The 14,497-nt window shown below is 36.9% G+C and overlaps 1 protein-coding gene across 2 annotated transcripts in view; it reads left to right on the top strand.

Moving 5' to 3' along the window:
• LOC100262933 (uncharacterized) overlaps window positions 1–14,497 on the top strand; it is an 80,302-nt gene that overhangs the window by 2,266 nt on the left and 63,539 nt on the right. Inside the window, exons 2-6 of one of the 2 annotated variants that reach the window (XM_010650286.3) lie at window positions 2,675–2,819; window positions 5,534–5,812; window positions 5,960–6,127; window positions 8,659–8,874; window positions 13,361–13,455. In XM_010650286.3, the coding sequence (XP_010648588.1) occupies window positions 2,675–2,819; window positions 5,534–5,812; window positions 5,960–6,127; window positions 8,659–8,874; window positions 13,361–13,455 (903 nt within the window). Of the gene's footprint in view, window positions 1–2,674; window positions 2,820–5,533; window positions 5,846–5,959; window positions 6,128–8,658; window positions 8,875–13,360; window positions 13,456–14,497 lie in introns of those variants that run through there. The other variant, XM_010650287.3, reaches the window with a different exon arrangement.

Below are 14,497 nucleotides of genomic sequence, written 5' to 3'. Positions count from 1 at the left end.
GAAGGACTGCTTTGAACATCTCTCACTTATTTTTGCTGATAATACAATTATTTTTTGTAAGGCTAATAAAGAGCATATAAGTCATTTAAGTTGGATCCTCTTCTGGTTTGAAGCTGCTTTGGGCCTAAAGATTAATTTGGGCAAAAGTGAAATCATCTCGGTGGGTGAGGTGGATGATATTGAGGAGTTGGCAGTGGAGATAGCATGTCGGGTGGGATCCTTGCCGTCCCAGTATTTGGGCCTACCTTTAGGGGCTCCTAACAAGGCCTCTTCGGTGTGGGATGGGGTGGAAGAAAGAGTGAGGAAAAGACTTGCGCTATGGAAAAGACAATTTATCTTCAAAGGTGGTAGAATCACTCTTATTAAAAGCACCCTGGCCAGCATACCCATTTATCAAATGTCTCTTTTCCGGATGCCTAAGATCGTTGTTAAAAGGTTAGAAAAATTGCAAAGAGACTTCCTATGGGGAGGGGGAAATATGGAGAGGAAAGTTCACTTAGTGAAATGGGAGATAGTGTGTGGGGACAAAGGGAGGGGTGGGCTTGGTTTGAGGAAGCTGGGCCTCCTGAACAAAGCTTTGCTTGGTAAATGGATATGGAGGTTTGCCTGTGATAGAGAGAATCTTTGGAAGCAGGTGATTTTGGCAAAGTTTGGGCAAGAAGATTATGGATGGAGGTCTAAAAAGCCTAATGGGGTGTTTGGAGTAGGGGTGTGGAAGGAGATCATGAAGGAAACTGATTGGTGCTGGGATAATTTAGAGTTTATGGTGGGGAAGGGCACTAAAATCAAATTCTGGACTGATGTGTGGTGTGCGGGTACAACATTGTCCCAAACTTTCCCGCACCTCTTTGCCTTGGCTGCTAACAGGAATGCTACGGTGAAGGAGATGTGGGATCAGAATTTTGATCAAGGAGGTTGGAATCTAAGATTTTTGAGGAATTTTAATGACTGGGAGGTGGGCATGGTAGGAGATCTGCTCCTTAAGCTGAGAGGGCTTAGGCCGTCTTTGGAGGAAGATTCAGTCTCTTGGAAGGGAGGAAAAAACGGTCAATTTAAAGTCAAGAAAGCGTACAGCTGTTTAGTCAATCCCATGGACACCGTTTTTCCAGAAAAATGCATTTGGGTGGATAGTGTTCCTACCAAAGTCGCTTTCTTTGCGTGGGAGGCTATGTGGGGGAAGGTGTTAACGCTTGACAGACTTCAAAGAAGAGGATGACAATTCCCTAATTACTATTTTTTGTGTGGTTGTGCAGAAGAATCTGTAAATCATGTCCTTATTCACTGTATAGTGGTTAGAGCCCTTTGGGAGTTAGTCCTTGGGCTTGTAGGTGTTAAGTGGGTCTTTCCAGAAACTGTAAAGGAGGTCTTATTTAGCTGGAGAGGTTCTTTTGTGGGAAAAAAAAGGAAAAAAATTTGGAAGTCCATCCCGTTATGTATCTTTTGGACGGTTTGGAAAGAGAGGAATAAATTAGCCTTTAAGGGGGGTGTGCTACATATTCAGAAGCTAAAGAATTTTTTTGTTTGTAATTTGTGGGGTTGGTCTAGATTGGATATTGGAGATGACTCCCTCTCCCTTCTAGGCTTTCTAGAGTGGCTAGCATCCACTTAGGGGGGGTGAGGTCTTCTTGGTCTCTTTTGTTTTTTTGTTGAGAGGCTATAGTTGCCTTGTATATCTCCTGTATGCTGTGTGGCTATTGGCCTCTGTTTTAATATATATTTGGTTTACGTATCAAAAAAAAAAAAAAAATTCAATTTTGCTTTGTCTTTCAAAGAATAGGAATGTATTTTTTTAGCTCATCCCACCATGGATTATGAATGGAAGAACAATATTCTCTTCTATTTTGAGAAGTACAAAATGCTGTAAAAAGTTCATGAGCTCAGTTTCTACTAGATGTGAACCCCACTTTTTCCCTTCCAAGATATGTTTTAGTAGTGACTACATTTTTATTATCATGTGCTTGTCTTAAAGTGCATTGTTAAATACGCCAGACTTAGACATTGTTTCTACTTTCATTTCTGCATTTCCTATTTCCCACTTCCCACTTCCTACATGGGCAAACTGGGCATTGGGGGTACCTATACAAAAACCCGGGCATTGGGGGTTATCATCAGAAAGCTTGGGTGTTTTAGTTGATGGGGTTTTCCTCAAGCCCATGAGTTTTGGGGTGGCCGTTGAAGTGGATTAACTTTGCTAGAGGGCCTTAAAGTGACCTTTGCCCTGCAAGCTGGAAGCCTCAGGGTGGAAAGAATTCTGTGGTCATGTCTCGAGCTTCCAAGGGAAGGGGATTGCATTTGGACTTATCAATGATAGCTGAGCCACATCGTACACCCTAAAGGGCATGATTTCTTCCACTTGGAATCTTCGATCGACCAATTAAAAGGTTGATGGTTTTGTGTCGAGGAGAGCCCCTTTTGTGTTTAGATTTGTGGGGAAGTATTGCCCTGGAGGGTTGTTTGGTTTGGATGTGGTGGTATTTTGTACTCTATTCTTGCTTATCTATCACCATTTCTCTTTAAATGGTCTATCATCCTTCTTTATACTTTACATTTTTTCCTTTATTTATAATATTTTCCACCTCCTCACCCCAAAACAAGTGACTGGATTTTTGCTTCTTTCCCTCCTATTCCATTCTTTATCTTTATTATTTATTACATTTTCTTTTGCTGCCAACAGAGCGGGCTTGCAACAACTCCTCAAGAGTGTATTGTCAAGAAGGGAGGGGTTGGGAGACTCTTGGCATTTGATGCGAGAAAAGTTACTGCAGATTTATGAAGGAGCTCTTTCATCAAACTGTACACATCTTGTTCAAATGATTCAGGTGGTAACCTTTTTCCTTTCTGATATGTGATCTTGGTGTAGAGCTCTTGGTAAAAAAATGGTTGGTTTTACATCAACTTTTTTTTGTTTACCTATTTCTTTTTCTAGTAAATGATGGAGATGAATTAAGCTGAGTTGAGTTCTCTTATAATGCTGTGGTCAAAACCTGTGCTTGAATTTCCTGGATCTTATCAATGACAGGATCTAATTACTTTCTTTGTTCTCTTGTGAGAAATGAAAGGTTTATGACATAGTGAAATGGTTTGATATTAACGTTCTCAAGACTCAATACTGAGAAGGCTATACATTTTGTGTTTTATTTTTGAGGAGTAAGTGACTGTAAATGGTGGTTTTCTACATTGGTTCATTGAGGAAATGTAAGGTCCTGTACTGAGCAGTATTAGATGGATATTAATTGTGCTTGTAGAGAAGATTTTGCTAATCAATGAATCGATATATCCAATTTGTTGCAAACTGTTGAGGAGTTACTGTAATTGTTAGCGTCATTGCGTGATTTTAGAAAAGTTTGTCTATGTGAAACACCATTACTTGCCACCATAGAACAATTTACTTTTCTCTCACTCTCTTCTTGTTACCTTATTTTTTTATTAGAAGTGAAACAGAAGGTATAAAGAAGGATGAGATACCCCTATAAAATATGAAAGATATGATAAAGGAGGTTTTCTTTCTTTTTTCCCCTTTTCTTTATGTATTCTTGTACATTTTTCATTTTTTTTTTGACATATTTATCATCCTTATATCTTTGGTGTGTTTTCTTATTTTGATCTAAAAGAATATGAGGATAGTTTCTCATAAAAAAATGGGACAATGGAAATGAACCATTAAGCTCCAAGAAAGGCCAAAATAATGGTAATATGGTTTCCTAAAAGCTTAAGTTGTTAGGATATAGGCTTACAATGTATATCACGCTTTCTTGCACCATTCCTTATGGCCCATACTTGCACGTAGAGAGACATATAGGCCCATAGGCAATTAAACTACAGACAACCTCCTTTGGGCTTACATGTGGACTTTATAATTGGGGAAATAATCATGCTGTGAGGTTTTGGAAGGCCTCCCATTAAAAAAGACTTTGATGCCATGCTGAACAACTAATTTGCCTAAAAACTTAAGTTATTAGGATTTGAGTTCACAATGCATACCATACTCTCTAACACTATCCATGAATAACATGGATATTTCTTTGCACTTGAGGGTTGGCTCATGTGGCTTCAAGTGAGGATGTGGGAGGACCCAGGTTTGAGTCCTAATAGGGACAAAAAGGAATAAATAAACGTTACCTATAAATGAGAAGGTTATTTTTATTGAAAAATTGTCTTCAGCTTTTTGTCTACATTTGAGTTATTTCATGAAAGTCCTTATTATTTGTGCTCTGGTAATGCTTTAAAATGTGGTAACTTTCCAAGATTATGCCCTTGAGGTTTCTTTTCATATCTGAAGCGTATCTCTTGGTATACCTTTGGGTGGGGGGCAGGGTTACAGCATACATGGGAGCATCTTTTTCTTGCATTCATGTTAAGAATTAACCATATTGACATATATTGACAAATTGATAGATGATGTCCCTTTGTATCGATAATATTCTGACACAGTTTTGACAAGGGTTAGACTAAATTAGATTAGGCTACTCTTTTGAAACATCATCTCTAAAAATGCTTCATTCCTGCAATACGTTTAAACCACTAGTGTTAATACTATTCAGTTTTTAGATTTTCGGTCAATGGACTTCCATGTACATTGTGTTCTCTTGCAGTAGAGTTCATTTTCTAAGATGCTCTACTCAAATGGTCTTTTAACACTACATCATCAAGGAGAACCAAGGTTTTTGGTTCCTGGACGAATGATTTGAACTCTCGGGTGTTGAATGTGGTGGGTACTTTGCTTGTTTCTCTTGCAAATGGGAGTAGTCTTTTCGTTGTAAACACTAAGCTGTTCTGCAATAAAACTTTCCTGATTCCATTCTAGTTCTTTTAAACCGTCTTAATAAATTCTAGACTTGTTCTCTTATGGTAACTAGATGGATGATGGATTTATACTGTTCAAGCAAATATATAAAATAAGTAAGCAAGAGAAAAAAAACATATTAACGAAAAAAGCTATACACCAAGTTACATTGTTGCATACAAGGGAAAACAAAATGCATAGCCACCATGAGGGAAAATACAAAAAACTGCTCCCTCCCTCAATTAGACCCCACCCAATCTACAAAACCAAATAAAGTCAGTTCTTTCTGCGATGTACATCCTAAGACAACAAATTTATCATACGAACTCCTCAAAGAATGAACTGATTGTTATGTATTTTCAAATGCTCTTCGGTTTCTCTTTTTCCACAAAGTCCAGAAAATACACAACGTGTCCATACGTTCTTTCAATTTCTGCTTACTGGCAACTTATAGTTGGCAGTGTACTATCTATAGTTTCTAGTTAGTGTACTATCTATAAGTTTTGTATGCATACAGTTGTCTTGTGTTTGGTTCAAGTGGCAAGCAGTTGGGTTGGGAAAGGTAAGGTTCTAGGTTCAGTTCCATGCAACATTAAAAAGGAAAAAAAGTTTACCTATTAAAGTTCTGTGTACAGATAATCGTTCTAAAACAGTTAGACATATTAGTTCTATGTGTTAGAGGATTGAATTTTGTGATAAACAGAACTTTTCTAATCAGGTTATTTATTTCTGATGGCTTGGTGACTTCAGGTCATTCAAGATGAATTTCTCTCTGAAGAGATTGAAATGTACAGAGCTACTGATAACAACCAAATGCCACCCCCTCTGGAGCGTTTTAAAAGATCCTTTACAGAATCAAAGCTTGATGCAAATTCGAATGACAAGATCTCATCATCGAGCATGGCAACTAATTCTTGCATGAGAGATATGTACCATTATGCTCGTGTTTCTGAATTGCATGTACTAGAATGTGTTATGGATACAGCCCTGTCCACCATAAAGCGAGAGCAGCTTCAAGAAGCTAGCAATGTATGTGTCCAGTAATATGTTTAAATTAAATATGTGAGTATGGAAATAATAGTGTTCATTCTTGTATGAAAACAGTAATTTCTTTTCTAAATTGAATTGCTGGTTTCTTCTATTTTCACTGATCTCTTTTAATCATTTATATGACAGGTTCTTACACTATTTCCACGGCTTCAGCCATTGGTAGCTGTCATGGGTTGGGATCTATTGGCTGGTAAAACAGCAGAAAGAAGGAAATTGATGCAGCTTCTGTGGACAAGTAAGTCCCAAATACTCCGGTTGGAAGAGCCTTCTCTATATGGTAATCAATCAGATGAGGTAATTTCTATTCTTAAAAAGTAAAAACCAATGTTGTCATTTTTTTTTTTTTTGATTAGAAACAAAATATATGTTGATAATAATAAAGTTGAAGAGAAAGATGAGAGGTCTTTCTCACAATGTACAAAACCTGATCAAAGTAAGAGTATACCCTCCACCATACAAGGAGAAATACTAACAAAAGCATGTACAAAATCTCTCAAAAATCAAAACCAAACTCTCTCAAAAGTTATCTACCCCTTTCTAATTACAAACCGAAAGCCAACTAAGTAGAATAACATTAAGGGGAATTCCTCTAAAAGCGACGGTACAAGAAGCGCAAAAAGAGGAGTAGAAATGAATAAGATCCCATAACATCCCTTCTGTTCAACACTTATCCTCAAAAATCCTAACATTTCTTTCTTACCACACAACCCACGATATAGTGTACATGCAATATGCCGAAGCGTCTTGCCTCTAATTGAATTCCCTAAGCTTCTAAATGAAATAATTATCATATCTTCAATACTCCTTGGTGGAACCCAATCTAAATTAGCTACAGTGAAGAGCTTATGCCAAAGCCCTGATGTTATTGGATAATGTAGAAAAAGATAATCAATTGATTCTCCACTCTCTTTGCATAAAATGCAACAATGAGGACTAAAAGATTTGTAGGGTCTTCTCACTTGTAGCATGTTATTGGTATTAATCTTCTTATGCACCACTAACCACGTAAAGGCCTTAACCTTTGATGGGGCTTTTGATTTCCAACCAAAATTAGTTGGAAGGAATGGAATTGGATTAGAGGGCTTGGATAAGACCATGAAAAAAGATTTTACTGAAAATGAGCCAGTGGAGGATAAAGACCAAACTCTTGAGTTAGTGGTAGAAAAAGATAAGTGCACTGAATTAAGTGAAGACATGAGTCTTTTGAGGAGTTCAATTTCTAAATCAGTGAGAGTGTGTCAGGAATTAAGATTCTAAGAAGATGAGTAGGAATTTCCAAGGATGCCAAAGATGGTAATATTTCTTACTGAAATAACTTTGTAAAGGCCTGCAAATTGTGAGCTCAAAGGTTGATCTCCCCACCATAAATCTTCCCAAAATTGGATTCTCTCCTTATTCCCTGCCACAAGACGGATGTAAGGGGAAAAGTCCTGAAAGACTTGAGCAATAGCCTTCCAAGGACATCTGTGTGACCATCTAACCATAATGTTGGCGTCCCATCCATTAGTATATGTCCCATAAATGCTTGAAATCACCTGATGCCATAGGCTAGAACTTTCCCTGGGGAAACTCCAAAGCCACTTTCCTAAGAGAGCACGATTTCTCAAGGCAGTTTTCCCTATTCCCAGCCTTCCAAACTCCTTTGGTCTACACACCACGTCCCAACTAATAAGATAATCTTTCTTCCCCTTCCTAGTCCCAGACCACAGGAAATCCCTCTGCATTTTCTCAATCTTTAAGGCTATTGATGCTAGGATCTTGAAAAGAGATAGGAAATAGTTAGGGATGTGAGACAAATAGGACTGAATTAAGGTTATCCTCAGACAAGAAAGCCTTCTTCTACTTGTTTAACCTCCTCGAAATTCTATCAACCACTGGGTCCCAAAATCTTATTGTTTGTGGATTCCTGCCTAAAGAAAGACCCAAATAAGATGGTGACCACTCTGAAACTCTACATTCAAGACTTGAAGCCAAATTGGAAGTCAACTCTTGGTTTACATTAATACCAGATAGAGTGTTTTTCTTTAAATTTATTTTCAACCCTGACAATTGCCCAAAAACTAACGGAATTAGCTTGAGGTTTTGTAGAATTTCTAGAGAAGCTTTAGAGAAGAAAAGTCATCTGCAAATTGTAAAAGAGACACTTTAGTCATCCCCCTACCAACTATGAAACCCTCAAGCAGACCCCTCTCCTTTGCTTTAATCATCATCTTACTAAGTACATCTACTACAATGGTAAAAAAGAAAGTAGAAAGAGGGTCACCTTGTTTCAACCCTCTAGTGGCTTAAACCCAACCTTTGGCATTTCCATTAACTAAGACTGCAAAACTCGTTGAAGACAAGCAACCCCTCATCCAAGATCTCCATTTTGTGCTAAAACCTTTCCTTTCAAGCACATGGTCCAAAAATCCCCAATCCACATGATTGTAGGCCTTTTCAAAGTCAATTTTGAATACCACCCCTTCCTCCCCTGACCAACTTTTCTCATCCATCACTTCATTGGTGATCAACACCGCGTCTAGAATTTGTCTCCCTTCAAGGAAGGCTCCTTGAGAGAGAAAAATGGTTTCATTAAGCACTCTTCTTGAGTGCCCTGACAAGACGTTAGCTACAATCTTATATAAACTTGTAACCAATCTAATAGGTCTAAAATTTGAAATTTTGGTTGATTGGCTTTTTTTTGGTACAAGGGCAATTAAAGTGGCATTGGTGCTTTGATTTATGAGCAATTGGCAGAATATATCAAATCACTTGTAGCATAAGAGTGTTGTCATTTTTTTTATAAGCAATTGGCAGAATATATCACATCACTTTTGATTTTGCAGGTATCTTGCATAGAACATCTTTGCGATTCTTTATGTTATCAGCTTGATCTTGCCTCTTTTGTTGCATGTGTCAATTCTGGTCAATCATGGAATTCAAAATCCTCATTGCTGTTGTCTGGAAGAGAAACTATGGCAATTGGAGAAGAAGACAATCAGTTTGACCCTTTTGTTGAAAATTTTGTTTTGGAAAGACTTTCTGTTCAAAGTTCTCTGCGGGTAAGCATCTATCATATTGTAACTAGTTGTACTTTTGAAGCAGTTGGCATTGTGAGTTTCTTAACAGAATTTCATCTATATATATATTTTTTTTGTTGAAATTTATTGACATAGATGAAAAAGCTCAAAAGACCCTTTCTGCATATTTGCTGTACCAAGAGAAGGAAATCAAAATCTAAGGGAAACCAAAAAATGTTTATGCACATATACTTATCTATAAGAGTGCCTCCAATGAAATTTTTTTTTTCTGCGTTGAGTAATTTTTGTTCTTTTATTTTTTAGTTTTGTGATAAGCAAAGAAAGGTATATATGATATCATAACAAAAAAGTTCCGGAGTACATATGATGTATACAAGAGGCGCCTAATCACCTCTAAAGGTTTGAGGCAGGGGGCCCCTTTATCACCCTATCTTTTTGTGTTGATCATGGAAGCCCTCGGCAGCTTAATTGCAAAGGCCAAGTAGCCAAGTAGGGAGGTTTCTTTAGGGGCTTCAAGATTGAGGGTAAAGGGGAAGAAGAGACTCAAGTCTCACACCTATTGTTTGCAAATGATACCTTTTTTTTTGTGAGAATAATGTAGATCAATTGAAATATTGGAAGTGATTGTCGTCACTTGCTTTGAATTGGTGTTAGATTTGAAAATAAATATGCAAAAAAGTGAAATTATTCTAGTGGGGGAGATGGAGGATGTAGATAGAGCGACTTCTCTTTTTGGATGCAGAATAGGAAAATTTCCTACTTCTTATCTAGGCTTACCCCTTGGGGCCCCTCACAGGCATTGTGATGTGTGGGATTCAATCGAGGAGAGGTTCAAGAGGAAATTGTCTACTTGAAAAAAACAGTATCCATCCAAAGGATGATGACTTGTCCTTATTAAGAGCACATTATCAAACCTCCCCATCTATTCTATGTCCCTCTTTGCAATTCCTAGAAAAGTGAGGATCAGATTAGCGAGAATTCAAAAAGACTTTGTGGGGAGATTCGGGAGAAAGGAGAAAGATCCATTTGGTAAATTGTCTGGATGTGTGTAAGGATAAAAAATATGGAGGGTTAGGAATAAGGTTGGAGGGTCTCAATCAAGCCTTGCTAGGAAAATGGTTATGGAGGTTTTCTTTTGAGTGAGAGAGCTTATGGAGGAAGATCATTTTTGGAAAATTTGGGGATATGGAGGAGGGATGGACTACTAGAGGGGTGAAGGATTCTTTTGGGATGAGCCTTTGGAAAGACATTAGAAAAGGGTGGGAAGAGTTCAATGTGAGAATTTCTATTCGAATAGGAAATGGTAGATATACAAGATTTTGGTGAGATAGGTGGGCAAAGGAGTTTAAATTGAAAGATGTATACCCTACTCCTTTTAGGATAACATCCCACAACGATGCTACAATTTTAATCTTATGAGAAAAAGAAAGGGTCGAAGAGGGGGGAGGGTTTTGGGAGGTTCAATTTAGACGACCCTTCCAAGATTGGGAGATAGATGAGGTGACCCCTTTTTTGGAACTTCTTCACTTGTTAAAAGTGCAAGAAGGAGAGGACACTTAATTTGGAAAGATGATAGGAAGGGAAATTTTAGTGTCAAGTTGTATTGCACTTTCCTAAGGGTTGAGAATAACTTAGTTTTTCCAAGAAAAAAGATATGGGGATCTTGTGCTCCTCCTACATCTTGGTTTTTTGCTTGGAAAGTTGTTTGGGGGAAGATCTTAACTGTAGATACTTTAATGAAGAGGGGATGTCAAATGGTCAACAGATGTAGCCTTTGTAAAGATAGTGAAGAATCAATCGATCACATTTTGATTCATTATGAGAATTATAAACCTTTTTGTTTACTGTATTTAGTGTGATTTGGGTGTTTCTGGCTTCAGTGTGAAATCTCCTCTTAAAATAGAAATTTAAGAGGCTAAATAAGAAGAAAAGAGTAGTTTGATGCTTGGCTCCGATTTACTTATTTTGGTATATTTGGAAAGAACACAACCAAAAGGACTTTCGAAAATGAAGAGCTTTTAGATTAGAGATTAAAGACTTTCTTCATACGATTGCTTTTAAAGTGGTCTTAGGATTCTTTGGAGTTGGAGAACCCCTCTATGTTGAATTTCTTAAATGCTCTTTATCATGGTTAGCCTTGCCTTATTTTTGTAGGCTAACTTTTTTTGATGCTTACTTTGGACTATTATGTGTATACTACCTATATACGTAGGAAACCCTCCTCATTTTAGGTGCTTCTTAATGCATGATTTTGTTGCCTATAAAAAAAAAAAAAGAGGCACCTAAAGGAAAGGCCTCAAAAGAGAAGCCACAAAAACCTTGTGCCTTCTTTTATTCATTTTTGTATGACATTTATGTTGTCTTTTGCTTTGAGTGTATTTTTTATCAAGGATCAAATTATTGAAGAATGTGAAAATATTGGTGGCTGGATTTTACCAAAATGTTAGATGGAAATTCGGAAAAAAATATCGGTAGGACAAAAATTGATTAAAACTCATAGAGCTATTGTGAAAAACTAAAAGAAATAATAAACAAACAATAATACTTATATTAAAGTTGTTTTACTTAAGAAAATAATACACACATAATAAAATTTGTGACATTAGATAATTATGTCATGAATTTGAAAACACGTTTAATAGTAGAATAATTATCTATTTAGTTTGGATGTATTCAATGATGTAAAAGAAATGATCATATATGCATGATTATTTAGTTGCACCTTGAAAAAGCCTCAGAAGCATGGTGTACTCTTGCCTCCTATTCCATCTTCGCCACCAAATCCTCTTCTTACTAGGTACAAAGCCAATGCCTAGTGCAAGTAACATTAGACGAATAGCCAAAGTACTGACCAGTGTTTGAGGGTGTTTAAGGCATCCAAGACATTATTGATTCAGGGAAAATTGAGCCACCAAGGGCAAACCAACCATCCCAACGTCACTACCAATCAACCTCCTACCTAACCTACAACCACCCTCCTTTTGCCAATATAAACATGATTGAGTTGACATTGTCGAGTTGGGACCTATCTTTCCAGCTCATGCCAAAGTGTCTTTGATTGTTGTGCAATAAACTGGAACGACAGTGTTGATCCTCTCAATGTTGAAGTTTTGATCTTCAAGTCAGACGAGAACGACTTGTTAAATTGGCTCATTTAAAAGTATTTATAAATTTATTTACAAGTTTATGTTTCTCTTGTATTTAATTAGTGTACAAACGATGTAAAAAAAGATTCATTAAAAAAATTATCATGATGATTATTATATTTTTAACAAACAATTAAATGGAATTTGAAAATAAGATGATCAAAATAATTTTTTTGTGTGAATATATTAAAAAAAATAGGAGACACAAATTGAGGTATATAATATTTTTTATGTGCACGCACACACACGTATATAAATAGGGGCAACATTTTCCTAGTGGCACTTTGCCACCAAACTCATGCAGTTGAAATATTCAAAAGCCAGCTAAAATCTTGTTGACATGGTGCCCAATAAATCAGCGAGTGACAGGATAAAGCGCTGATAAATTGGTGATTAAGCTGGAAAATCGGGAAAATTGCAAGAATCATGAAAAAATAGTGATTTTCCACTCGGCCAAATATCTGCAGCATATTTTGTTTCCAACATGCCAGATGACCAAAATTTCAGTGAAATTAGTTGAAATTTTCATCCATGTTTTGTATAAGCAAAACTCGATATCAATTTCCATTTAAAAAACACAGAGGCATTACATTGAAGCATCCATCAGTTAGCGTCTCATTGGGGTTCATGGGGGTTTTGTATTGCTTGTTTTTTTTTGTATATGTGGAAGGTTTAGTTGGTTTTTATTTTGGGGCCTTTTGTATACTTCCTATTAACATAGGATATACAACCCTTTTTTTGCTTGTGCATTTCAATACGACCTTATTTGCTTATAAAAATATACCTGCCACTTTTGGTGTTGAATTATTCAGACTGGTTGTACACTACTGGATTTCCATGACAGCAGCTCCAATGTTGAAAAATTGTGTTGCTAAAAAGAAGAGGAAATGACTCAATTATCACAGTTATCTATCTTAAACCTTTTGTGTTATAAATTATAACCATATGGGTGGTGATTATTCACAGTTGATTAGGTTTACTTTGTACTTTGGAGGTTACTACATACCTTTTGTTTAGTTTTTTTTTGTGGAGGATTCCTTATCCTATTTTTGTACCTTTTGATTCCAAACATAATTTATAACGTTGTTGTTTCTCATAAAAAAAAACCTTTTAGTTTTAAATATGTAAGTAGTTTCTTCTCGAGGAAAGCAACTATTTGTTGATTTGTCTAATCCTATGATATGTGGGAACACTGTCAGGTGAACATTGGACTAGATGCTCCTTTATGGAGCCATCTGTTAGATGGTATAGAACATAGCAGTCATCAGAAACATCCTATTGGAATGCAAATGTAGCATGCATATTAAATACCATGTTTTCTATTTTTGGTATTGAATTGTAACTGGATGTTGTTTCTGTAGGTATTATTTGATGTAGTCCCTGGCATCAAATTTCAAGATGCTATTGAACTGATAAGTATGCAGCCAATTGCTTCTAATTTAGCAGCCTGGAAGAGGTGTGTAAGCAAATTTGTTGTCCTTAGCTATTAATAAGTGCTTATTTTTTACCCTGATGCTTGATTTACACTTTTCAACCTTTATGACTGGATTCATAGGAAATAAGAATAAATGTATCATTTGTTCACTCTTGATGTGTTTTTTTAGGCTAGAGGTTTTTGGAGGGGAGTTTTATTTAAAGTATTTTTTGTTCTTTGTATTAGGCTTTCGCTGGCTTTCCTTTAGAGTGTCTTTTTTGGTATTAACTTCTCCATTCTTGAAGTATGACTCATTACTCATCTTTCTCATGCTATTATTGCTTCATGACGCAAGAATTTGCTTTTCTGATTAAAAACTATAAAAAAGGAATGAGCTTAGTTTGACAGCAGAGATGAGAAGGTTCTCTGAGGTCATCGAGGACCTGAGTCTAAAGGATTTGCCTTCTTCTGGTGGTCAGTTCATGTGGTACGGTGGTCTTAATTCTCAAGTAGCATCAAGGTTGGACCACTTTCTAGTCTCCGATGAGTGGGATGACCATTTTTCGGGTGTCTTTCAATGTACTCTCCCTAGAATCGTCTCTGATCATTGCCCCATTTCTCTGGAGGGTGGGAGGGTTAAAAAAGGCAAGATTCCTTTCCACTTTGAGAATATGTGGCTTTTGTCAGATGGGTTCAAAGAGCTAGTAAGAGAGTGGTGGACTGGGTACTCGGTTGCAGGGTCCAATAGCCACTGCCTCTGAGAAGTTGAAGACTCTTAAAAGGGATCTAAGAAGATGGAATAAAGAAGTTTTTGGTAATGTCTCTGTTAGAAAATCAGAAGTCTTCTCTCAAATTCAATTCTGGGATTCCAAGGAGAGTGTTAATCCCCTGTCTATTGAGGAAGCAGAGGCTTGAATAGGGGATTTGGAGGAGTACAAGAATTGTGTTTTAATGGAAGAAACTTCCTGGAGACAAAAATCTAGGGAACCCTGGTTAAAGGAGGGAGATAAGAATACTAGGTTTTTTCATAAGACAGCCAATGTTAGGGCGAGAAGAAACTTTTTATCCAAGGTGAAAATTAATG

The sequence above is a fragment of the Vitis vinifera genome, chromosome 4 (assembly GCF_030704535.1).
Source record: "Vitis vinifera cultivar Pinot Noir 40024 chromosome 4, ASM3070453v1".
Classification (NCBI taxonomy): domain Eukaryota; kingdom Viridiplantae; phylum Streptophyta; class Magnoliopsida; order Vitales; family Vitaceae; genus Vitis; species Vitis vinifera.
Note: the sequence above shows the minus strand (reverse complement) of the source record. Positions and strands in the feature narration are given on the sequence as shown.